The sequence below is a fragment of the Stegostoma tigrinum genome, chromosome 32 (genome assembly GCF_030684315.1).
Source record: "Stegostoma tigrinum isolate sSteTig4 chromosome 32, sSteTig4.hap1, whole genome shotgun sequence".
Lineage (NCBI taxonomy): Eukaryota > Metazoa > Chordata > Chondrichthyes > Orectolobiformes > Stegostomatidae > Stegostoma > Stegostoma tigrinum.
The window spans coordinates 34046866-34072478 of NC_081385.1; the positions used below are offsets into that span (position 1 = coordinate 34046866).

Sequence of the window (25613 nt, forward strand, 5' to 3'; positions counted from 1 at the left end):
CAATGGGCACATTGTGGGGAATGCCCTGTGTAGGGTTGGGGATTTGGGGAGTGGAGGACGCCTGTGTTGGGTGGCAGGCGCCAGTAAGGTTAGTGTATTTCTGGTTTATAGTGCCTTGTAAGGCAGAGCAGAATCGTGAGTTGAAGCTGCGGATCCTGTGAAGAATGAAGAACAGGAGAAGTCCTTTGTAGGCCTGGGAGAGGAAGTACAAGTATGTACTTCCGAGCTTTGAAGTAATTTTGGAGTTTATATTGTGTGAAGTTGGCAGCAAAATGTGTTTCAATTTCATGATTCATTCCATGGAAACATGCTCAAATTTTTTCAATTCATCAAGAATTTACATGTACTCCTACTTATTATTGTAGCTATGTACCCAAGCTCAGTCAGGTACCCGAGACTTTTAAAAGCAAGGACAACCATATATATATTTGTGCAAATGGGTGTATGCATCGATATAGATATGTGAATGTATGAAATGTGTGGCAACTTCAATTCATAAATGAGGCTCAAGTATACGGAGAATATAAAAAGGCTTATGTTTGTAAAGCGCCTTATCAGGTTTTTTCAGAGTATTCTTAAAGCAACTGAGCAATCAATTACTTTGAAGTTCTGTAACGGTAGGGATCTTGAACTAAGCTTCAAGTCAGATTCTCAATACTGCCTTTGAACTCATCCTGACTGAACAGCGGCTTTCTTATAGACACATGTTGCCAGTATTCCGCAATCTGCAGGTATATGCAGCGCACACATGCACACAGCGTACAACTTACTCAGTACTGTCAGCCGAGCAGGCTGGGATCGCAGGGCTGCATGTGTTGCCTGACATTCATACACTGCGTCATCAATAAGTTCTGCTTTCTCAATGCGGAGGCTGTATTCACCAGCTGCATGGTCTCCCACAATGGAATAACGTGGAAAGCCTGCAAGAGAGAAAAAAGAAGCCAAATTACTTTCAGTACAGCTCTGGGCATGGCACATGAACTGGAATTTGTTTAATTCAATGAACAGAAAACCTGATTAAAAATAATCAGATTGGTGCAAACAGAGTCAACGACATGCATTTCAAAAGCATTTTTCACGGACACCGGATGTCTCAAAACGCTTCACAGCCTATCAGAGATAATAGGAACTGCAGATGCTGGAGAATCTGAGATAACAAGGTATGGAGCTGGATGAACACAGCAGGCCAAGCAGCATCAGAGGAGCACAAAAGCTGATGTTTCGGGCCTAGACCCTTCTTCAGAAAAAAAGCTTTTTTTTTGATGTCTTTTTAACATTATCAGCATTGTAATGTCAGAAATGCAGCAGATTTTGCGTGTGATAAACTTCCACAAACAGCAATGTGATAACAATGGAGTAATCTGTACTTTTTTTTCTTTATTCATTCACGGGGTGAGGGTGTCACTGGCCAGGCAGCATTTATTGCCCATCCCTGATTGCCCAGAGGGCAGTTATGAGTCAACCACATTGCTGTAGGCCAGGTGTCACATGTTGGCCAGACCAGGTAAGGATGGCAGTTTCCTTCCCTCCCTGAAGGACATTACTGAACCAGATGGGTTTTTCCAACATTGGCGATGGATTCACGGTCATCATTGGCTCTTAATTCCAGATATTTATTGAATTCAAATTCCACCATCAGGATTTGCACCCAGGTCTCCAGAACATTACCTAGGCCAACATTCCAGCAATAATACCACTAGGCCAACACCTCCCCTGTTAGTGATGTTAATTAAGGGATAAATATTTGACAGGGCATCAGGGAGAAATTACCTGCTTTTCTTCAAAAGTCACAAGTGAGAGTTTATGCCCACTCATTCTAGCAGTTCTTGGTTTTTGTTTCATCTGAAAGATAACAGTCTCTGGGCATTGCAGCACTCACTCAGGAAGGTACTGTAGGGTCACCCTTAATTTTTAAGATCAAGTCTTGGAGACGGAAACAAACTGAGAAATCTTGTGATTGAGAGATGTAACTATCTGAGCTGTGGCTGTGATTAAAGAAGCAAAATCTGATTTCCATCACTTTGTATAACTCCGTTATGTTGGCTTATTACTGTGGAATTCTATTGACAGTATTTAGTCCTTCAGGGTAATAATAGGAGATAGAAACTGCCAATTTCTCCAAACACTAATTAATGTGTTTTAATAAGAACGATTACTAAGTCATCGATTATTGTGCACATTAAACAGTGTTTGTCTGTAAAACGGGTTTGCAATGTTTGAAGATTGTTTAGGATTCTAATGCTCTGGGTCCAGTGATTCCCTTAACAAATCTCATATCGATTTATTAGTCCAATGGGGAGTCATTCTAGTTTGACCCATAACTCTATTAAGATGATCAGCTCACAATTCTCAGCCTTAATAACTGCAGGTACTGTATCTATTTTCCGTTACAGCTGACACAGCGCCCCCTTCTCTCCGCTCATTCATTCATCTCCCCTCTTTTTCTTCAGGAACATTCCATTATTCTCCAGGTTTTGATTTGGACTGGAGTTCAACAGTCCAGGTTTTTTCGGAGTCCATAAAAATTTAAAATTAGCACTTATGTGAACAAAATAGAAGGATCATAGGGTGTTACAATACAGTGTTTCTCTTCCAATCTTTAAGCATTTATTTACCGCAAATGGCATTTTGATTGTAGATTCATATTTTGTTTTTGACTGACAATGAAGAATTATCCAGGGGATTGATAGTGACTCTCTTTCCCTTCCCTGTGTCCGGGTAATAAGGTGCCTGTCTGGATGGACATGTGAAGGGTTATTAATGGAACCACCAGACTCTATCCAAGTAGATTTCTCAATGGTACCTCCTTGTTACTCCCCATGCTTTAGGTAGTGCAGAAATTGAATGCATCTGAGCTGGGAGCAAGATCCTAAATGCACAACACATTCATTTATCATTCAGTACATGATAACACCCAACCACTGCTCATCAACTCTGCCGTGTTGTTTTTGGATCAGTACTGAGATGAGGAGAGATTTCTTCACCCAGAGAGTGACAAGCCTGTGGAATTCACTACCAAGGAAAGCGATTGAGGTCAAAACACTGTGTTTTCAATAAGGAGGCAGATCTAACTCTTGTGGCTAAAACAATCAAGGGATGAGGGAAAAGCAGGATAGGGTATTGAGTTGGATGATCAACCATTGATTATATTGAATGGTGGAGCAGGCTCGAGGGTCAAATGGCTTACTTCTGCTCTGACATTCTATGATTCCATGTTGCTATGGAATTACAGGTGACGATGAACTGGCTGTTATCTCACAGTTGTTAAAACATCACAGTATCTGGGAGTGCTTGTAGCCAAACCACAATGTGAGCCCCTTACCTGGCAGTTGCTTCTCGACTCCTAATCCCAGGCCGTCCTTTGTCCACAGGACAATCCCATGATACCCTGCGACTGCACAGGACAATGTAACTGGGTATCCCACAACTACAACTCTGTCTTCGGGCTGTCGGGTAAATGAGGAAGCATGGCCTGGTGGGAAGAGCACATTGCGGCATGACTAAACATTCAAAATTGTGGCAGTTTTTTAAAAAATATAGTTTTATTTTGAAGAATCTATTTCACTTGAATATGGTTCATTTAAAATTGCAACTTTGAGAGTACAGTTGTGACTTTAAATTTGAGCAAGGATGGACCTAAAGACTTTTATCTCTGGAATGACTCTGAACTTCCTCCAATGTAATTACATCGTTTCTCATGACGAAGTCTGAATGCAGTACTCCAGGTGTAGTCTCACCAATGCCTCGTACAATGGCAATGACACCTGCTCACTGTTAAATCCAGTCCTTTAGAAAAATGCCATTATTCCATACACTGTTATCACCTGTCGTACCTATATATTAGTTTTCTATGACTCATGCACAAGGAAACAAAGATCCCTCTGTACTGACACACTCTGAAGTTTCTTCCCACTTCGATAACACCTGCAAACTTGAATGTATGTCCTATGTAGCCAAGTCTAAGTCATGAGCATTAATGAAAAGAGGAGATCCTGATAATAATGCTTAGGGAGATAGAAATTGAATAGGTAATCCAGGATACATATCTTAAAGAAAATTGTAAGAGTGCACTTGGGGCACAGATCATTCCATGTAAAAGGAAAATTCCATTCCTATAAAAAGTACAGAGATATGGAATGGACACCCAGATATAGGAGTGAAAGGAAACACCATAAAATTATTAAGAATTACTTGAAAGGTACAGTGGGGAATGTTTGTGTTTGTGGACAAGGTGTTTCATGAGCCAAAATTATCTTTGAATATTTTGTATTGAAAATCAATGATCAGCTCTGGTCTGTCAATGGAAATGAGGAAACTGTTGGCCCTGCTCCAGCAACTAAGCTTCCGACTGAACTGAAAGAGTATGACATTTGATGAAAGATTAGAATGAATTGTATTTGCATGACACCTTTCACAACCTGCGGAGATCTCACAGTATTTTACAGCCAACAACTTACTTCCTGAAGTGTCTCTGTTGTAGAAAATACAATCAACAATTTTCACACAGCAAGCTCCCGTAAACATGACTTATCTGATAATGTGCCTGAGTGAATGTAGTTAAGGGATAACAATTGACCCAAAGAACAGGAATAGCCCTTTCAATCTTCTTTGAAAGAGTGCATGGGATATCTTTATGTCCAGGAGCCTCAGTTGAATGTCACAAATTAAATATGTTACATTCATCTATTTTAGTATTTCTAAATACTCTAGATTGAGCCTGATAAGCACAAAGATAGTAAGAACTGCAGATGCTGGAGAATCAGAGATAACAAGGTGTACAACTGGATGAACACAGCAGGCCAAGCAGCATCAGAGGAGCAGGAAAGCTGACGTTTCGGGCGTAGACCCTTCTTCAGAAATTCAGAAGAAGGCCATTTCTGAAGAAGGGTCTAGGTCCGAAACATCAACCTTCCTGCTCCTCTGATGCTACTTGGCCTGCTGTGTTCATCCAGCTCTGCACCGTGTTGTCTTAAAAGCACAAACTCCTGATTTGCTGGTGAGGGAAACTGCTCACGTTTCAGCCACGGCTCACACTAGTCAGATACCAATCTCCAGGTCAAAATCCTCCATTGTGTAGTTCGAAGATCCCAGTCATTCTGGCAACACAACTGATAGAGCAGTTCACATGTAGAGAGGGAAGGTAGTGTGGGGAAACCTATTCTCTATTACCATTCAATGAGCTCTGCTGGGCAACATCAGTTGAAGTTGAAATTGCATGTGATGCCACAAATAAATAAGTAACCAATTGACACCCATCATTCAATCTGGCATGAGAAAAAGGCAGAGGGATAGATTCCCAGCACACAGCATTGCCACGAGAGGAGGAGTACTCTGGAGAAAAAATCTAAAGTAAACTACATGCTCTCCAAACTGTGAAGGCCAGATAATCAATCATTATCTTATTCCCATTTTCATGCTCTTGTTCGTCAGTTGTCTCCTATAGATCTATTTTCACACGTTGTTGCTGGAATCCACAACTCTGTGTGATTCAGAGATATGGAGTGATGGAGTAAATCTCAGTCTATCGCACAGTTGGTATGTTGAAATCAGTGAGCAGGGTTTTTCCTGCAGCATTACTCATATTTCTTGTCTGGTGGGAATATCAGCTTGCAGGGAAGTTGACCTGGTGCTCAGGTGGCACCTGTAGTTTTACCCCAATGTTTGGTAATGCACATGTGCCCATATGTGTGCATGTGAGAGATTGTAGCAGGTGTGTACATCCAAGACGCATGTGAACATTTTCAAGTGTACACAAACTTGAGGACACGTTTGGCAAGTCCCACATGAATTTACAATTCATTTCAGGATGCAGGGCCCAGTATTCTAAATATTGCCCCAAAGGGAAAAATCTTCCTACTTCTGACCCCAACTCTTCCCATATACAGTAAACCACTTGCACTTCTTAAAGAATAGCGTTGAATCAACCCCCAAACCCCTCTCAATCTTGCAATGTTTCTATCTCTATTGTTGTGATTTTACTCCTTTCAACATATGCCAATACCCCAAAGGCAGTAGGATGGTTGACTGATTTATTGATTTATTTACGGTGGTGTGTACTGAAATATAGTTGAAAAGCTTTGTTTACGAGCAGATCACAGTAAGCAAAGGATGCACAGATCAAAAGGGCTTAGACAGAAGCATAAAAGCTGCAGTGCACAGAGTGTGAGCTAGGCATGATCAATGTTAGCAAAGTCAGCGTTATTTGAGGCTAGAGAGTCCATTCATTAGTCTGATAACTGCTGGGAAGAAGCTGTTCCTGAACCTGCTCGTGCATGCATTCAGGCTTCTGTATCTTCTGCCTGATAGCGGAGGTTGTAGGAGATCATTACTTGGTGCGCTGGGTCTTTCATCATGCTGGCTGCCTTTCTACAGCAGTGAGCTGTGTAAATAGAATCCATGGATGGAAGGTTGGCTTCCGTGACGGTCTGGGCTGTGCACACCACCTTGTGTAGTTTCTTACAGTCCTGGGCAGAGCAGTTGCCGTACCAGGCAGTTATGCACCCGGACAATATGCTTTCAATGATGAATCAGTAGATGTTGGTGAGGGAATGTATGGCCATGCCAGATTTCCTGAGTCACCTGAGGAAGAGGAGGCGTTGTCGTGCCTTCTTGTCTGTCGCATCTACTTGGTTAGCCTAGGACATGTGGTCTGTTATCATCACTCTGAGAAACTTGATGCTCTTCGCCCTCTCAACCTCAGTTCCATTGATGTAGATGGGGGCATATTCTCCTTCTTTCTTTTTGAAGTCAATGATCAGTTCTTTAGTTTTGCCAACATTAAGAGACAGATAGTTTTTATTGCATCATGTCACCAAGCCCTCTATCTCTCTTCTGTAGTTTGACTCATTTTTGTTAGATATCCATCCCACTACAGTGGAGTCATCGGTGAACTTGTAAAAGGCATTCGTTTGGAATTTGGCAACACCGTCATAGGTCTACAAGAAGTACAGCAGGGGGATGAGGACTCATCCTTGTTGGGCTCCAGTGTTGAGTGTAATTTTAGAGGGGGTGCTGTTATCTAGCTTCGCTGATTACAGTCTGTGGGTAAGAAAACTGAGGATCCAATTGCAGAAGGCGGAGCCTAGACCAAGGTCACAGAGTTTTGAGATCAGGCTGGAGGGGATAGTGGTGTTGAAGCTGAAGCTGTAGTCAAGGAGCAGGAGTGTGACGTACGTGTCTTTGATGTCCAGATGTTCTAGGGATGAGTGCAGTGCAAGAGATATAGCATCTGCTGTGGACTTGTTATTGTCAGTAGGCAAATTGTAGGAGATCGAGGCCGGCTGGGAGATTGGAGTTGATGTGGGCCATTACCAGCCTCTCGAAGCACTTCATGATAATGGAGGTCAGAGTCACTGGGTGGTAGTCATTAAGGCACGTAGTATGTACTTTCTTAGGTAAGGGGTTGATGGTGGTTTTATTGATCCTCCTGATTTACCTGCCACTCCAGAGTCAAGTACCAGATTGTACAACAGTTATGTAACATATACATTCATAGTATATTAGTACTGAATGCATCATTTGGCCCAACTAGGCTATGACACGGCTAATAGAGTCATACAGTCATGCAGCACAGAAACAGACCTTTCAGTCTGACTGATCCATGCTGATCAGATTTCCCAAACTAAATTAGTCCCATTTGTTTGTGTTTGACCCATATCCCTCTAAACCTTTCCAATTCACATACCCATCCAAATCTATTACATAACTTCCAACGCAACTACCGTGTCCTCACACTACCACCTATTATTGGTCAACACATCAATCCCCACAGCCACCATTCAGTTCTGACATCTACAACACACATTCTCTGCACACCAGAAATCACTTTTTCCATCATATGGAGTTACTGAAATGTGCATGTACTGGCGACACATTGCATCCTGAGTACATTACATCCTTGTTAAGTGTCCTGTGGAGGGAAATGGCAAAACATTCCATGACTCTTGCAGGAGCATCTGAGAGATTATCTTTTCATTCTGGGAGAAGCCTGAGACAATGCAGCAAGGTTGCCAATGTTATCTGGGAGAAATCACAAGAGTTTGCCATTACTGTTACAACTTCAGAACACTGAGTTTGAAAATGAAACCAACAGCAATAGCTCAGGAAAATCATAGGTTGATTGACTGGCAAGTAACTGATATTAGCAATTGTGTATACAGTGTTGCGAGTGAGAAAAAGCATTCTTTTTAACTCGTGTAATTACCTGACTTAAAATAATGTAAGAGATTCTAGCAGAACGGAAATTAGAAACTAGTATTTGCGTTCCTTTTATTGCTAAGTGATAATGCTTGCTCAATTCTAAGGCTTAAGTATAGTGGTAGTGAAAAGAAAAATTACTTTATTGACTAGTTAACTGTTATATTAATTATAATATTATAATTATATTATATGAAATATTCATATATTGAATATTGAATTGTTTAATGTACTGAACCAATTACCAAATTAAGAGGCTGTAAAGTGGCAGGGCATATTACAATTGCAGACTGTAGGTTCTCCTGAAAGTCAGTGTGATCCAGGCAATGATGTATGCAGTGAGCATTGGCAACTCGAGTGCTTCAATGTAGAGTTTATACTTCGTGTGATAAACTGGGACAAGCAGTGGCACTGGCGGATGTGGCAGGGGTCCAGTACTTTGGGCAATTGGGAGAGACGAGGGGAGTTGGGGGTTGGGTCTTGCGTTGGGGGGGATGAGGTTTGGGTGTGGATTGGGGGAAGGGGGAAACTGATCCCTGGGGGTGTTGGGTCAGCTTCTTGTAGGTGTAAGTGTTTTGGAAGAAGTGTATTTGGGGGCAAGTAAGGTGTCAGTGAAATGGTTACCCAGATGTTAGATTAGGTCCTTAACAATCTAACTTTTCCTAAGAAACAATTTTATTCAGTTTTATCTGAACTCGCTGAATCTTCTGATTTAAATGGAAACTTTTGGAGAGTTCCAGCCATAGGGAATATCCAGTATCTTTTTAATGAATATTAGTTCATTAATGGTTCCACTAAAATATCCAATTGAGAAATGGAAAACTGTGACAGATGAGTTCAATTTGCAGGAAGTATGAGGTATTTTACTCAAGAAGGCAAATCAGAACATTTTCAGAAGGCTAGGAACTGCTAGGGAGCAAGGGAATTAGGTCTCTGTTAACAACAAAGTAAAAGCTAATGTACAAGTTCAAAAGGAAGTCGAAGTATATTTAAATTTAGAGTCTCTTGGTGGTACAGATCTTGAGTATTGGTGCAAAAGGAACATGGACTTGAATTTTCCACGGAGTGGTGATATCACACAAGCTGCCATGCTGGCCTTCTTTATCACGAAAGAAGGTTAGATCCAACGTCCTGAGAGAAGATTTTACTCTGCACACAGAAATGCCAAGCCGTGCTTCCATCCTTACAGTTTTCTCAGCATGTAGAATTGTCAAAGGAAGACAAAGCATGTCCTTTTTCACAAGTGCCAGCTGTTGTTTTCTGGAATGTAAAAGCCCAGGATGCCAGAAAACCATTTTGACAGCTGCTGTATACAGGGTGAGTAAGAGGTTAGGGTGCTGGGTGGGTTTAATGTCAGATGGGTAGGGGGTCTGAAACCAAGTGAGTACGGTGCAAAAAGATAGGATGCCAAAGCGTAAAGAGGAAAAATAGGTGGTGCAGTGTTGAGGCTAAATTAGTATGGAGGGGAGAAATCTGGTCTGGAGGGTGTTGATGCTCCGACCCGCTCTGGTAGCCACTGAATTTGTATGGTAAGTCCAGTTCAGTTTCTAGTCAATGGTAAGCCCAGGATTTTGATAGTAGGGGGTTCGGTGGTGATAATACCAATGAAATGCAGGGGACAACCGTAATATTCTTTCTTGTTGAAGTTTGTCATTGCCTGGCACTCACATGACATGAATTTTACTTGCGCCCAAATCTGGAGATTGTCGAGTCTTGCTACATATAATATGGATGTCCTCAGAATGCCTCCCCTCCTGAGTTCAGCAGTTTTGTTCAGACCAGAGTTATACTGAGATCAGGGAGCAAGTGATGAAACCGAAACAGAGCACCAATGAACAGGGATAGTGGGAACTATCAATGCTGAAGAACCTGAGACAACAAGGTGTAGAGCAGGATGAACACAGCAGGCCAAGCAGCATCAGAGGAGCAGGAAAGCTGACATTTTGGGTCTGGACCCTTCTTTAGAAAATCAGCTGTATTCATCCAGCTCTACACCTTGTTATCAATGAACAGGATCTTGTTTTGTAAGTGACAGCACTGCTTGATGGCACTGTTAATAACAGTCTTCATCATTTCAATGAAGAATGAGAAGATTTGGATAATGAAGCAATAATTGGCCAGATTGGATTTGTCCTGCCTTTACTGGACAGGACATCCTCGGGCAATTTTCCACATTACCTAGTAGATGGCAGTGTAGTAGCTGCACTTGAACAGCTTGGTCAGTGCTGCAGCTATTTCTGGAATACAAGTCTTCAATTCTATTGCTGGAAAGTTTCCAGGGCTCATATCCTTTGCAGAATCCAGTGTTTTTAGCAGGTTCTCCACATCACATGGAGTGAATCAAATTTACTGAAGATTGCTATCTATGATGCTGAGGACCTCAGGAAGAGGCCATCGACTCGGCACTTTTGGCTGAAGGTGGATGCAACTAATTCAGCCTTGTCTTTTACACCAATGTGCTGGCCTTTGTCATCATTGACAATGATAACTGTTGAGTCTTCTCCTCCAGGTGGTTGTTTAATTGTTCATCACCATTTTACAACTGGATGCAGCAGAACCGCAGAGCATAGATTTGATAAATTGTCATGGAGGCACTTTATGTTGTTCATTTGGTTTGTGCCTACATTCACCACATTGACATCACTTTTATATATGTCCGATGCTGAATCCCTTACATTGTTTACTGAGCTGCAGTTAATTTCCTGGCTTGATAATATTGGCGGAGTAGGGATATGTTGGGCTAAGAGGTTCCAAGAGGTTATGGTTGGATACAAATCTGGTGCTGCTGATGTTTGACACTGCCTCAGGGATGTCCAATTTTGAGTGCTAGATCTGTTTGAACTCTTTTCCATTTGAAATGGCGACAGTGCTACTGAAGACAATGGGCAGTATTCTCAGTCTGATGAAGGAACTTAAACTCCATAAGGATTGTGGATCATCACTCTTACAGATGCTGTCATGATGAGGAAAACTGTTAAGTGCAAGATCTGGACTATCTCTGATACCTCACTCCCTTTCCTGGACTTCTCTGCCTCCAACTCTGGCAACCCCTCAACACCAACATCTATTTCAAACCCACCAACTTCCATAGCTACCTGGACTGCACCTCCTTTCATCCACCCTCCTGCAAGAATGTGACCCCTTTCTCCCAAATCCTCCAACTCTGCTGCATCTGCTCCCAAGATGGGGCTCTTCACTCTCAGACAACCCGGATGTCCTCCTCTATCAAGGACTGTAACTTCCCCCCTCAGAGACTGAAAATGCCCTCAACCACATCTCTTGTATGTCCTGCACTTCTGCCCTCAAACACCCTCCACCCAACAAAAATAAAGACAGAGTAGTCCCAGTCCTCACATATCACCCCACCAATCTCCACATCCAGTGTGTCATCCTCAACCACTTCCGCCAAATACAATCTCCCCACCACCAAAGAGATATTTCCCTCCCCGCCACTATATGCCTTTCATATGGAACACTCTCTCCGTGATTCCCTTGTCCGCTCCACACTCCCCACTAACCCCACTGCACTTGGCACCTTTCCTTGCAACTATAGGAAGTGCTTCACCTGACCCTACATCTCCCCCCACACCTGCATCCAAGTCCCAAAGCAAACTTTCCATATCTACCAGGGGTTCACCTGTGCATCCTCCAACCTGGTCTACTGTATCCGTTGCTCCCGATGTTGCCTCCTCTACATCGGTCAGACCAAGGGCAGACTTAGGGACTGTTTCGTGGAGCATCAGTGCTTTACGCTATAATCGCCAACGTCTTCTGGTTGCTAACCAATTTAACACCCCCTCCAACTCCCTTGATGATATGTCCATCCTGGGCCTCCTCCAATGCCACAGTGATGTCACATGCAAACTGAATGAGCAACACCTCATATTCTGCCTCAGGAACCTACAACCCGATGGCCTAAACATGGAATTCACCACTTTCCAAATCACCCCACGCCCAACCCTCCCTCTCATCCCCACCTCCTTGACCTGGTACAACTCATCTATCTTCTTCCCCACCCGTTCCCCCCTCACTTCCCAGTGACCAATCCCCACTACGCCTTACCTGCATCTACCTATCATAACCTCACTTACCTTTCCCCAGCCCCATCAATCCTCCCTCTCACTTCCTTGGCCTGATACAACCTGCCCATCTTCTCTCCCACCCACCTGCCCCACACTCCCCACTGACTAATCCCTGCCACACCCTACCTGCATCCACCTATCACCATCCCTTTCCCTTTCCCATCTACCTTTCCCCAAGCACGCTTGCTCCGTCTATTTATTTCCCAGCTCCCTTCATCCTCCTCAGTCCTGATGAAACGTTCCAACCAGAAATGCGACTTTCCTGCTCCTCTGTTGCTGCTTGACCTGTGTGTTCCTCCAGCTCTACACTGTGTTGGCTCTGACTCCAGTGTCTACAGTTCTTGCTATCTCCAAGTGCAGGATCTGATACAATTTTTCACTCTTGTTGGTTCCCTTGCCGTTGATCTATACATATACGTGATTGATATACATGAACCATGACCACAATTCACTCACTGAAGACAGTCTAATATTAAAGCATGCTATGTGTGGGGCCAGGAGAAGTTGAGGGAGAATACTGTAGATTGGGTGATAATGTGCTCTGCCATGTATCAGTGGATTTAAGCAATAGGCTGAACAAAACTCTGTTTGTTCAGACAGACAGACAGAACAGAACAGACAGACAGAACAAAGTGATTAATGGGCAAGTGAACAGGAAAATGGAGGTGAGGCCAAGATACCCTCTGCCATGATCATTAACAAATGGTGGCATTAGCTTGAGGGGCCGAATTGTCGACTCCTGCTCCCAGTTCTTATGTTCTTATCTGGTCACTCAGCACAGGATCACTCCATAACAATCCTGACACGATGGATCAGTTTATTGGTAAATGTTTCTAAGATGAATAGCTCACTCCAAATTTGTTTAAAACCTAGAGACTTAAATAGTGCAATGTAATGAGATATATTACCCTCTCCTAATGATTGAAGCTACAGCTGTATTCATACACATTACTCAAGTCTTCATCTTCAATGTCCCGAAATGGGTTTTGGGATGTGGGTTTCAGGGAATGGCCATCAGGACAGGATATTCCATACATCGTCAAGTCAATACTGTTGAAAGTGTGTATCATTTGGGATCACTCAAAGTCTGTCGATACAGGCACTCACAAATTGGCACCGTGGCTCAGTGGTTAGCACTGCTGCCTTACAGCTTCACATACCAAGGTTCAATTTCAGTCTCGGGTGGCTGTTTGCTTGGAGTTTGCACTGCCTGTGTGGGTGTGCCAGTTTTGTCTCACCAGTCCAAAGTTGTGCTGGTTAGGTCGATTGACCACATGGGAAAATGAAAGGATAGGATGCGAGTCTGAGTGGGATGCTGTTTGGAGTCATGGTGTGGACTGAATGGCCTGCTGAGGATTCTCTGATTCGAAGTTGGTTGAAAAGTTTTGTGGGACAGAAGCCATTCAGGTCATTTTATAGTGGTAGGTTTGGACAACTGCTGAAAGAGATTGAAGTTTATTATAAAAACAAACTTGGATTTTTCCTACATTGATGTAATAAATACGCAGCTGTGCTAAATGTTAAAAGGTGTGGAACTTTTTAGTTAAGAAATTTCTTGTATGGGATATGTTACCACAGGACATGCGCTGTACAGAATGTCACCAAGTAGCCTTCAACATCCTTGTATGCTGACTGGTAGAATCCAGAGATTGCCTGAGTTTCTTCAGTATCTTAGTATGGTTCTGCTATATCTGTCAGAAATCTGTCAGTAGGGTTTGCAGGGTAGATTGATCTTAGTTGGACAATAGGTCAGTACAACGTCATGGGCCGAGTACAGTGCTGTACCATTTTATGTTCTATGTTCTAAATAACAAAACCACTTAGACTTAGCCCAACAGACTTCTGTGCCAATGTTTGCTGAAGCATTAATTCCGCATGCAATGTGGCTGGGATTATGGATTGCAGCCCCTTTAGTCCAAAACCAGAGGCCATAGGTTTAACGTGAGTGGGGAAAGATTTCAAAAGGACCTAAGGGGCAACTCTTCACACAGAGGGTGGTGCATGTATGGAATAAGCTGCCAGAGGAGATGGTGGAGGCTGGTACAATTACAACATTTGAAAGGCATCTGGATGGGTACATGAATGGGAGTGGTTTAAAGGGATATGGCTCAAATACTGGCAAATGGGACTAGGTTAATTCAGGATTCTAGTTGGCACGGACAAGTTAGACAGAAGGGTCTGTTTCCATGCCGTATCGCTCTGTGACTCTATGATTTAAGGAGATAGATTGGTTTTGGAGACAGTTGCAAGAATTAACATTGCAGTGATTTAGAATGGCAGACACCAGCATCGATTAGAACTTAGAATTTATTAAAGAAGAATGCACTCTCCAGTGATAATGGGAACTGCAGATGCTGGAGAATCCAAGATAACAAAGTGTGGAGATGGATGAACACAGCAGGCCAAGCAGCATCTCAGGAGCACAAAAGCTGACGTTTCGGGCCTAGTAACTCTCCAGTGAGATATGTCTCATTTGGACTTGCGTTAACAATCTATAATGATCACCTTGTTATAAATATATCAAGAATGTGTGCGGCCCCAGAGAAAAGCAAAGATTGAAGTAGTCTGGCATCAGTCCAGAGGTGCCATATTCTCCCCACTTCTACTTTGACTTATGAGATGAAACAACTGCCCTAAGTGGTCAGAGACTCAAGGGGTGCAATCTATAACCCCACACATGTTGCATAAGGAATTAATGTCAGCAGCTGCTTCAACAAGCATTGGCAGAGAAGGTTATATCTGTCACTTCTGTCTGTTTGACAAGGATCTCAACTGAGCATGAAAACACTTAAGTAAGATAAATAAAATAAAAACAGAAAGTACTGGAGAAACTCAGCAGGTGTGGAGCATCTGTGGTGAAAGAAACAGAGTTAACATTTTGAGTCCAACATGACTCATCTTCGGATGTCAGAAAATATATTAGGGAAAGCTGAAGTTCTGAAGAAGAATTGTATTGGACTTGAAACATTATCTCATTTCTTTCTCTCCTGAAGCTGCTGCCAGGTTTGCTCAATTTCTCCATTGTTTTCTGTTTTATTTCAGATTTCCAGTATCCTTGAAATTCATCTTTTCATAGAATTGTAGAATCCCTACTGTGTGGAAGCAGGCCATTTGGCCCATCGGATCCACAGTGAACTTCCGAAGAGCATCCTACCCAGACCCATCTCCCTACTTTATGCCTGTAACCCTGCATTTCCTATTGTTAATCCATCTAGCCAGCACATCCTTGGAATCTATGGGCAATTTAGCATGGTCAATTCACCTAACTTGCACATATTTGGACTGTGGAAGGAAACCAAAGTGGTGAACCATTCCAACTCACGTAGATAGAACATTGTTAAATGCTGAAATTGATGTTTGTGAGTTAATCGAATCACTGTGCATGACCGTTGCAAAAACAATTTTCTCAGCCTTACTTCACTTATAATGAGTGGCATTCTATGAGTTTTGGGACATTAGACAACCCAGTGTTGTTCTGTAAGTGTCACTGTTCTGAAAATGTTAACCCTTTTTTCTCTTCACAGATGTGTTCAGATCTGTATGTATTTCCGACATTGTGTGTTTTTTTTTTCAGGTTCTCCAGCATTTCACAGTATTCTGCTTCTGATTCCCAGGATTGGATAATCAGAAACAAGTTGCAACAGTGGATGTCAGTTGGGTTTTCAGCATCATCTCACAACCCTCTAATGACAAAACTGAGGATGCCTGTCAAGCTTCTTCAATAAAATGCAAGGAATTTATTCAACCAAGTTTCAGCTGTTAAGTTCGCACAACACATCAAGGGAAGGAAATAACAAGAACTGCAGATGCTGGAAGCCAGAGTCGATACAGTGTGGAGCTGGAGGAACACAGCAGATCAGGCAGCATCAAGGGAAAGGGTAGATCCCAACTCTGCATGGAGTCTTATACAAGGCTCTGGTTCCTATTGCAGGAACAGTCTTACAGTTTCAAAATCCAGGTGAGGAAGACACTTGTTAGCTTGAAACAGTGGTATTGCTGTCGAGAAGTGTTCCCCTTTTGATACAGTGTGAATGATGCCCTCTGATCAGAATACTTGAAATGCAGACATGTGATAGTCCTTGATGTTACAATATGCCAATCATCGTACAGTAGGAATTGTAATTGACGCTAATGAGGAGCCTGTAAACAAAGCTTCTGAGATTGAAACCTGTTCTGAAGCACAGATGGCTGGTTGTCCCTTGAACTGTCTGCAGATGAGCGAGTTGAAATTGCCGCACCAGCTGTGAAAAGCATTAAAGGTGGAAGGAGGTGATCTCTGCGTTGAGACAGGTTTTGCCCGATTTATTACCAGATTCTGCCACAAATTTCACCATAACCACGTTTTAAAATTTTGATTTATTAATAATTTTATACGCAGAGTTTCATTTGATCTCTCACACACACACTGTCATGGAGATTCCAGCACTGGTCAGAAAATGTGGTAAGCAAACAAACACAGAGGAACTTCTACCCACACAGAGCAAATCTCACTCACATACTTTGTCTGTGTTGCCATACTCTTACCTGAAAAGTGTTGGTAACGGAGGACCTCCTGCATCTGCGACATCGAGAGCAGGAAACCCAAAGTTTCCCAGAAAGTGGGCCAAAGGGGATGAAACTGAGCCCTTGCAGGAAGTGCACGTAAGAAAGAGTGTTGAACTTTTGCCCTTATTCCCTTGATTTTTAAAATCAAAACTAGGAAGGACTGTAATGTTAACTTTTAACTTTATTTCCTTTATTTTCTATTTGTATCATGAACAATGTTAATGCTTTCCTTTTAACTTTGTTTCTCCTTGTTGTTATTTGTATCCAAGTTATGTACCTAGGCACCTTCGTACCTAAGATGGCTCTGTGTGTGGCGAGTTTGTACAGTTTTCATGTACTCCTGTACTTCTGCACTGGAGTATAAGTGACATTAAAGCTTAATTCAAATTAAATTAAATCAGTTCCCCAGTTTGCAAATGGGTTCATTCTCATGTATGTTTAAAAATCGATTTGTATGCAAGTTGGAACACAATACAGCATAATATGAAATAGCCATTCACAACAACAAGCCAATGTTTGCCTGTCAGATCTTTAAAATTAATATTAATACAACTCTGGGTTGAATAATGTTTATAAATCCAAGTATTCGTTCATCGAATGTCCAGAGAACCACATGCGTATAATCCTAATCAGCTTTAATGCTGCAGCTTTAGAGCACAATACAACCTGTGCCTTGGGCAGTTACATTATGTTAAAATACGCAAGTAAATCTAAAATAATATGTTTGGTTTAGTTACCCAAATAAGTCTCTAGCTGTTCCTTGAAAGAGACATCCATGATTTTTCACATACATGCTAATATCTTTTTCAAATTTTCCTATTGAAACGAAGAAATGACTGACATTTTGATAGCATCTTTCAGGGCAGAACACTGCTCCAATGTACTTTACAGCCAGTGAAGTGCTACTGACGTACAGCAGTGTTACATGCAGCAGTTACCCTGTGCATATCAAAATCCCTAAAACGTGGGGATCAACAGTGAGTAGACAATCCACTTTGATTGAGGAATAATTATTTACCAAGGTGCAGGAGAGAACTTCCCTTCTCATCTTTAAATAGTTCCGAGAGACATTTTATATTGCCAGAAAAAAGGCAATCAGATTTTCAGTTCAGCATCTTATCTGGAGGACAATACCTCCAACAGCTCAGTGCACGTTGGGGTCAGCCGATATCACGCACTCACATTCTGAGGTAAAAGTTGAGTCCACTGACTTCTGACTCTGAGGTGAGAGGCCAATCTACTGGGCACAGAAGCTTCTTCCTCAGTGTTTTAGGCAGGGCATTCCATGTCTTAATAATCCCCTACATCAAAGCAATTCTCCTAACCTCTCCCCACTTTAATTTCCTTACTGTGTGAGATTGGCATGCTAATCAGCTTCTGTCAAAAACCCGAGGGAAATTCATGTACAAGGAATTATGGTGCATTAACGTGTTGAATAGGCTGGGTGACAGCCATAGGGCCATAGAGTTATAGAGTCATACAGCATGGAAACAGACCCTTCCGGTCCAACCAATGCACACCGACCATGTTCCTAAACTAAATGAGCCCCACCTGCCTGTTCTTGGCCTGTATCCCTCCAAAAATTTCCTATTCATTAGCTTATCCAAATGTATTTTAAACATCATAATCATATCTGCATCCAACACTTTCTCTGGAAGTTCATTCCACACTTAAATCAATGTCTGTGTAAAAAACGTTGCCCCTCAGGTAGTTATTAAAACTTTCTTCACTCACCTTAAAAATATGCCCCCTTAGTTTTTAAGATCCTCACTCTCAGGAAAAGACCTTTGTCATTCACCTTATCTGTGATGATGAGATTTTATAAATCTCCATAAGATCACCCTACAACCTACTACCTTGCAGCAAAAAAAATCCCAGCCTTCCTAGCCTAATTTTATAACTCAAACCCTCCATTCCCGGTAACATCATGGTAAATCTTTTCTGAACCCTCTCCAGTTTAATAATAATTTCTTATAACTGAGTAACCAGAAGTACACATAGAGGAGGCCTCACCACATCCTGTACAACTTCAACAGGCCATCCCAACTCCTATTAACAAAAGTCTGGGCAATGAAGGCAAGTGTGCTAAAAGCCTTCTTAAGCACAGTGTCTACCTGTGATGCAAATTTCAACAAATTATGTACCTGAACCCCTAGGTGTCTCTGTTCTACAACACACCCCAGAACTCTACCATTAACTGTATTCAATCAATGCATTGCGTAACCCCATGGGGTGGCATGGTGGCTTACTGATTAGCACCGCTGCCTCACAGTGCCAGCCAGTCAGGTTCAACTCTACCTGCAGGTGATGGCCTGTGTAGAGTTTGCACATTCTTCCCTGTGTTTGTGTGGGTTTCCTTTGGGTGGTCTGGTTTCATCCTACAGTCCAAAGATGTGCAAGTTAGGCAGAGTGGCTGTGCTAAATTGTTGATACTGTTCAGGGATGTCTAGGTTAGGTGTATTAGCCATGGGGAAATGCAGGGTGATAGGAAGGGAGGTGGGTCTGAGTGGGATGCCTTTTGGAGGGTTAGTGTAGACTCATTGAGCTGATTGGCATGTTTCCACACTGTAGGGATTCTATGAACACCATGGAATGGGAAGAGCAGTTAATGGGTTTTGTCAATATGTGATTCACAGACATAGTATTGGCAAAGGCAAGGAAAAGTACTTTCTGTTCCCTCAAGAGCCTTAGACAGTTTAATGCTTTTCTGAACATTCTGGAATATAACAAACACTTTCAAGGGCTGTTATCATGTGTGCAGTGTACAAAGGGAGGTCGCGCAGTGATAATGTCACTGAAATAGAAACCCTGGCACCCTAAGCTAACAATTTCACCAAGGCAGATGGCGAAATTTGAAATTGATAACTATCTGGAATTGAAAATTAATCTGAATGATAACCATATAACAATTGCCAAAACTTGTGAAAACCCATCTGGTTTAATGCTGTCCTTTAGAGAGGAAATCATGTTGTCATTAGCTGGCTTGGCCCATATGTAACTCCAGACCTATAGCAATGTAGTTCATTCTTAACTGTTCTCTGAAATCTAGAACATTATGTTTAGCATAGAAATGCTGGTTGAGACAGTGATGTTGACATCCTAGGAACAAATGAAATAAAATACCAACAGACATTATGTGATCAGAGGTCTAGTATATAATACCGTTTGCTCACCAGAATCTTAGACTTTGAGAACTGGGTTAAAAATTTGCTGTCACCTTGAAGGTTGTGCTATATGACCCGAAGTCTCCAAATGGAGAGTGGGTTAATTCCATCAATAGTCCATGTCGTGGCCTGGTCTGTGATTATTTACTGGATTACTGTTGGTACAAGGACTGAAGGCAGCTGCCAGAGTAAAGTTATGTGCCTCCTGCTCTTGTTGGCTACTTTGTGGACCCTGCTTGAACCTGTGAAATGTGGGCAGAATTGGACTTCACTTTGATGCCCTGATGCAGTCGAATTGCTGTATCGATAGACAAAGTTTGTCAGGGGTGTGAACTGACAGCATCTTGTTGCAGATCCAAAAAGAGACATCAGGAAGGCATCATTGCTACAACACAAACTCAAGAAAGGAATCACGGTGATATTCTGCATTGCAAGTGAAGAAGGGTAATTTAATACACATAGCAGATGGAAAGTGGGATTTCTGTATCTTACCCCAGCAAGAGTGGAGACTTATTTCAATTTAATTTGTTGTCTCCTTTGTGGGGAAATAGGTAGAAAGAGACTGTCACTTTTCCAAATTCATTGCAATTCATTGCAGGCCATGTCCTGCTCTTGAAAGCCCTACCGAACTGGGCTTTGTCAGGTCTGATGAAGGGTCTAGGCCCGAAACGTCAGCTTTTGTGCTCTTGAGATGCTGCTTGGCCTGCTGTGTTCATCCAGCTCCACACTTTGTTATCTTTGCCAGGTCTTCTTTGATCAGCTCCATCTTTGTTTTTCAGCTGGGTGTGATGCCCATTCTACCCCAGACACTCTGCCAGGGCATATACCCAGGAGGAGAAGCACAGTCTCTGTCACTCTCAGTCATCCGTCCTTCATGCTGTCCCGTGGACAAATTTAATGAGTCACATTTCTTGTGTCCTTTGGTGATGCTACAGGATCTCGCACAAGCAGCGCAGCTGAAAGACATTCAATTTATGTGAATCCAGAATGAAGAGGAGGGAGAACTTCATGGATGTGAATCTCCTCCTGTCTGCTCCAGTCTTGTCCACACAAAAGAAATGCTTTCAACCAAACCAGTGGAGACGGTTGCAGAATATTGAACACACTCCCAAAATCCAGTTACTGTTGTGTTTTCTTCTGATTCAACATCCAATTATTGAATCAGAATCCAAATTAGTGTGGCACATCAATGAGATTTCACTCAGTTATGCTGATTTGAGAGACTTTGGAATTTAACTTTACATTCTTAAGCACACAGGGACTAGGAACGTACTTTAGAAGCCTTTCATGTCTAAATATATTCCATTTACTTAGAAATTGACCAGTGTCCAGCAATAAAAATACTAAGTGTTTCAGTATTCTTAAGACATTTTCAGTGATTTTCGATTGGTTTCTTTGCACCTGGAGTTAGGATAACCTTGTTAAAATTATGTATTTTTGAAGCAAAATCTCATTTTGATAAAATTGCAGCAGGATGCCATTTTAAAATAGATCAAGAATTATATTACTTTGCAAATTGAAGAAGAAACTGGCTATTAATTCCGACTATGTTGTTCAATTTAAGCTTGGCTCACAGATGATATTGTATGTGAATTACACGAAAGTTTCTCAGGCTGAGGTGTACATTTTGTTTGCCTCTCCACAGACAGCGCTGAACCCACTGACCATTTCCAGCATTTTCTGTTTGTAATTTCAGATCTCCAGCAGCCTTCATTTTGAGCTTTTTTCTTACAGCTCGGGAGATGCTGATTCAGTTTGAATTTCACAGAAAGTTTTTGCAATTTCTTTTGATGACAGAAAGATTTCACACTGGTTATTTTCCCTGACTACCAGTTGGCAATGTCTGCTGCCCGCTGCCTGAATGTGATAAATGGTATTATTGCTCTGTGAAAGCAGCCAGCCAAGCACAAAGCCTGAAGTCAATTCCCCAGCCCTTGTTATCACCGGTGACGGGTTATCAGATGGAAATGTCTCCTCAAGTAGAATGTGAGTTGCACAGATCTCTAGAGTTAGTGGATGGGCGGTTGCTCCTGAACAATATGTTGCCCAGTGAGTTGGCAATCCTGGTTCAATGTACATTGAAAGCTTTGTCACAAACATTTCGTCATCAGACCTCCTGGCCGATACCAACTCATTCAACACAACATGTCCAGCCTTGTTATGTCCCATCTTCTCCCTCCAACTAACACCTCCTGGGGCAAGAATTGTCAGGTCATGTGAGGGAGTGCATACTTAATGCTGGAGAAAAAGAAAGGCTTGGGCCTTCTGCTAAAATTCTGAGGCATGGAGAGTTGAACCTGTGAGGGAACGGACAGGAGGAGTTGGAAGATAACAAAGTGTGGAGCTGGTCGAACGCAGCAGGCCAAGCAGCATCTCAGGAGCACAAAAGCTGACATTTTGGGCCTAGACCCTTCATCAGAGAAGGGGATGGGGAGAGAGAACTGGAATAAATAGGGAGAGAGGGGGAGGCGGACCGAAGATGGAGAGAAAAGAAGATAGGTAGAGAGGAGAGTATAGGTGAGGAGGTAGGGAGGGGATAGGTCAGTCCAGGGAAGACGGACAGGTCAGGGAGGCGGGGTGAGGTGTTAGGTAGGAAATGGAGGTGCGGCTTGAGGTGGGAGGAAGGGATGGGTGAGAGGAAGAAGTGGTTAGGGAAGCGGAGACAGGCTGGGCTGGTTTTGTGATGCAGTGGGGGGTGGGGAAGAACTGGGCTGGTTTTGGAATGCGGTGGGGGAAGGGGAGATTTTGAAGCTTGTGAAGTCCACATTGATACCATTGGGCTGCAGGGTTCCCAAGCGGAATATCAGTTGCTGTTCCTGCAACCTTCGGGTGACATCATTGTGGCACTGCAGGAGGCCCATGATGGACATATCGTCTGAGGAATGGCAGGGGGAGTTAAAATGGTTCGCGACTGGGAGGTGCAGCTGTTTGTTGCGAACTGAGCGGAGGTGTTCTGCAAAGCGGTCCCCAAGCCTCCGCTTGGTTTCCCCAATGTAGAGGAAGCCACACCGGGTACAATGGATACAAAATACCACATTGGCAGATGTGCAGGTGAACATCTGCTTGATATGGAAAATCATCTTGGGGCCTGGGATAGGGGTGAGGGAGGTGGTGTGAGGGCAAGTGTAGCACTTCCTGCGGTTGCAGGGGAAGGTGCCGGGTGTGGTGGGGTTGGAGGGGAGTGTGGAGCGGATAAGGGAGTCACGGAGAGAGTGGTCTCTCTGGAAGGCAGACAAGGGTGGGGATGGAAAAATAGCTTGGGTGGTGGGGTCGGATTGTAGATGGCGGAAGTGTCAAAGGATGATGCGTTGTATCCGGTGGTTGGTGGGGTGGTATGTGAGAATGAAGGGGATCCTCTGGGGGCGGTTGTGGTGGGGGCGGGGTGTGAGGGATGTGTAGCGGGAAATGCGGGAGACGCGGTCAAGGGTGTTCATGACCACTGAGGGGGAAAGTTGCGGTCCTTGAAGAACTTGGACATCTGGGATGTGCGGGAGTGGAATGACTCATCCTGGGAGCAGATGCGGCGGAGGCGGAGGAATTGGGAATAGGGGATGGAATTTTTGCAGGAGGGTGGGTGGGAGGAAGTGTATTCTAGGTAGCTGTGGGAGTCAGTGGGCTTGAAATGGACATCAGTTTCTAGCTGGTTACCTGAGATGGAGACTGAGAGGTCCAGGAAGGTGAGGGATGTGTTGGAGATGGCCCAGGTGAACTTGAGGTTGGGGTGGAAGGTGTTGGTGAAGTGGGTGAACTGTTCGAGCTCCTCTGGGGAGCAAGAGGCGGTGCCGATACAGTCATCAATGTAACGGAGGAAGAGGTGGGGTTTGGGGCCTGTGTAGGTGCGGACGAGGGGCTGTTCCACGTAATCTACAAAGAGGCAGGCATATCTGGGGCCCATGCGGGTGCCCATGGCCACCCCCTTTGTCTGTAGGAAGTGGGAGGAATCGAAAGAGAAGTTGTTGAGGGTGAGAACAAGTTCGGCTAGGCGGATGAGGGTGTCGGTAGAGGACGATTGGTTGGGCCTGCGGGACAGGAAGAAGCAGAGGGCCTTGAGGCCATTTGCATGAGGAATACAGGTGTATAGGGACTGGACATCCATGGGGAAAATGAGGTGCTTGGGGCATGGGAATTGGAAGTCCTGGAGGAGGTAGAGGGCGTGGGTGGTGTCACGGACATAGGCGGGGAGTTCCAGGACCAAAGGGGAGACAATGGAGTCCAGATAGGTGGAGATGAGTTCGGTGGGGCAGGAACAGGCTGAAACAATGGGTCGACCAGGGCAGGCAGGTTTGTGGATTTTGGGAAGGAGATAGAAACGGGCAGTGCTGGGTTGGGGAACAATGAGGTTGGAGGCTGTGGGTGGGAGGTCCCCTGAGGTGGTGAGGTCATGGATGGTGTTGGAGATGATGGTTTAGTGCTCGGGTGTGGGGTCATGATCAAGGGGGCGGTAGGAGGAGGTGTCGGAGAGTTGGCATTTGGCCTCGGCGATGTAGAGGTCAGTGTGCCATACTACCACTGCACCACCCTTGTCTGCGGGTTTGATGGTGAGGTTGGGTTTGGAGCGGAGGGAGTGGAGGGCTGCCCATTCTGCAGTTAAGAGGTTGGAGTTGGTGAGTTGGACCTACAAGAGAGCCCGCAGGAAGAGTTGGACATACAGGAGAGCCCGCAGGAAGAGTTGGACCTACCAGAGAGCCTGTAGGAAGATTTGGACCAGTGAGGGAGTCCACATCGAGAGTTATGTCTTGACGGAGAGCCCACAGGAAGAGTTGGACTTGAGAGGGAGCATGAAATTGGGGGCTACAAGTCTAGTTTAGACAAAAAATTTAAGAGTGATTCAATTAAGGAGGAAAAGAATCTTCCATGATTGTCAGTAAAGCAAACTTTCTTTCTCATCTCCAATATTTTTATAACAATAGGCAGAAACAATCAAAAAGATGTTGAAATAAACTTTTTTTGAACAGTCTTATTATTTTTTGAACTGCATTCCCTGGAGACTCCAGGCTAAAGTGGGAGGATTGACAGCCAATGAGTTGGTGTACAGGGAAGGGGAGTGAAAGGAAAGGTGCAGAGTGCTAGATAGTCAGGAAGGAGCCTGCAGATCTGTGAAGATTTATGTCAAGTTTTAGGTGATATATGATCTAACAACTTCTCCTACTGCTTACTCCTGACTGCTCTCCCTCAGCAGGTGAATCAGCATCCAGAGTACTGGACACTGTGTGGAAGAAACTCCAAGTGTAGCAAGAGCACCGAGGCCACGAAAATGGATAATCTGATTTCTGTAGCATGGAGATTGCAAATTCCACCTTCCCTGTGTGTCTTTGTGTTCAGACTGAAGTGGTTGACAGGCTTGGTGAGGCTGCCTTGTCTTAGTGATTACAGCATTTGCTTGAGCCGTTCCCTGTTCTGAATCACTCTCTGCAGTCTCTGTAGTCTGTGGGTATGAAGGGAAATGAAGGGGAAGGCTTGGTGGTGGGGGTTGGGTTGGGGGATGCTGCAAAACTGCAGTGTAATTGACCATTTGTCTAACCGACCAGCTCTTTGTCAGGTAGATAGTCACTTTAAACAAAACCTGCACTCAACAAAATAGTTGGAGTTTAACTGGAATCGGAAGTAAAACTGGAGCAAGATCAGT

At 43.5% G+C, this 25613-nt stretch overlaps 1 protein-coding gene across 2 annotated transcripts in view; it reads right to left on the bottom strand.

Annotated features, from left to right (window-relative positions):
* The window catches only part of kirrel3a (kirre like nephrin family adhesion molecule 3a), a 564427-nt gene that overhangs the window by 277262 nt on the left and 261552 nt on the right, over positions 1 to 25613 (bottom strand). For both annotated transcript variants that reach the window (XM_048562289.1, XM_048562290.2), the window contains exons 2-3: positions 3323 to 3472; positions 771 to 920 (exon numbers count right to left, since the gene is read on the bottom strand). In XM_048562289.1, coding sequence (XP_048418246.1) covers positions 771 to 920; positions 3323 to 3472 — 300 coding nt within the window. The remainder of the gene's footprint in view (positions 1 to 770; positions 921 to 3322; positions 3473 to 25613) is intronic.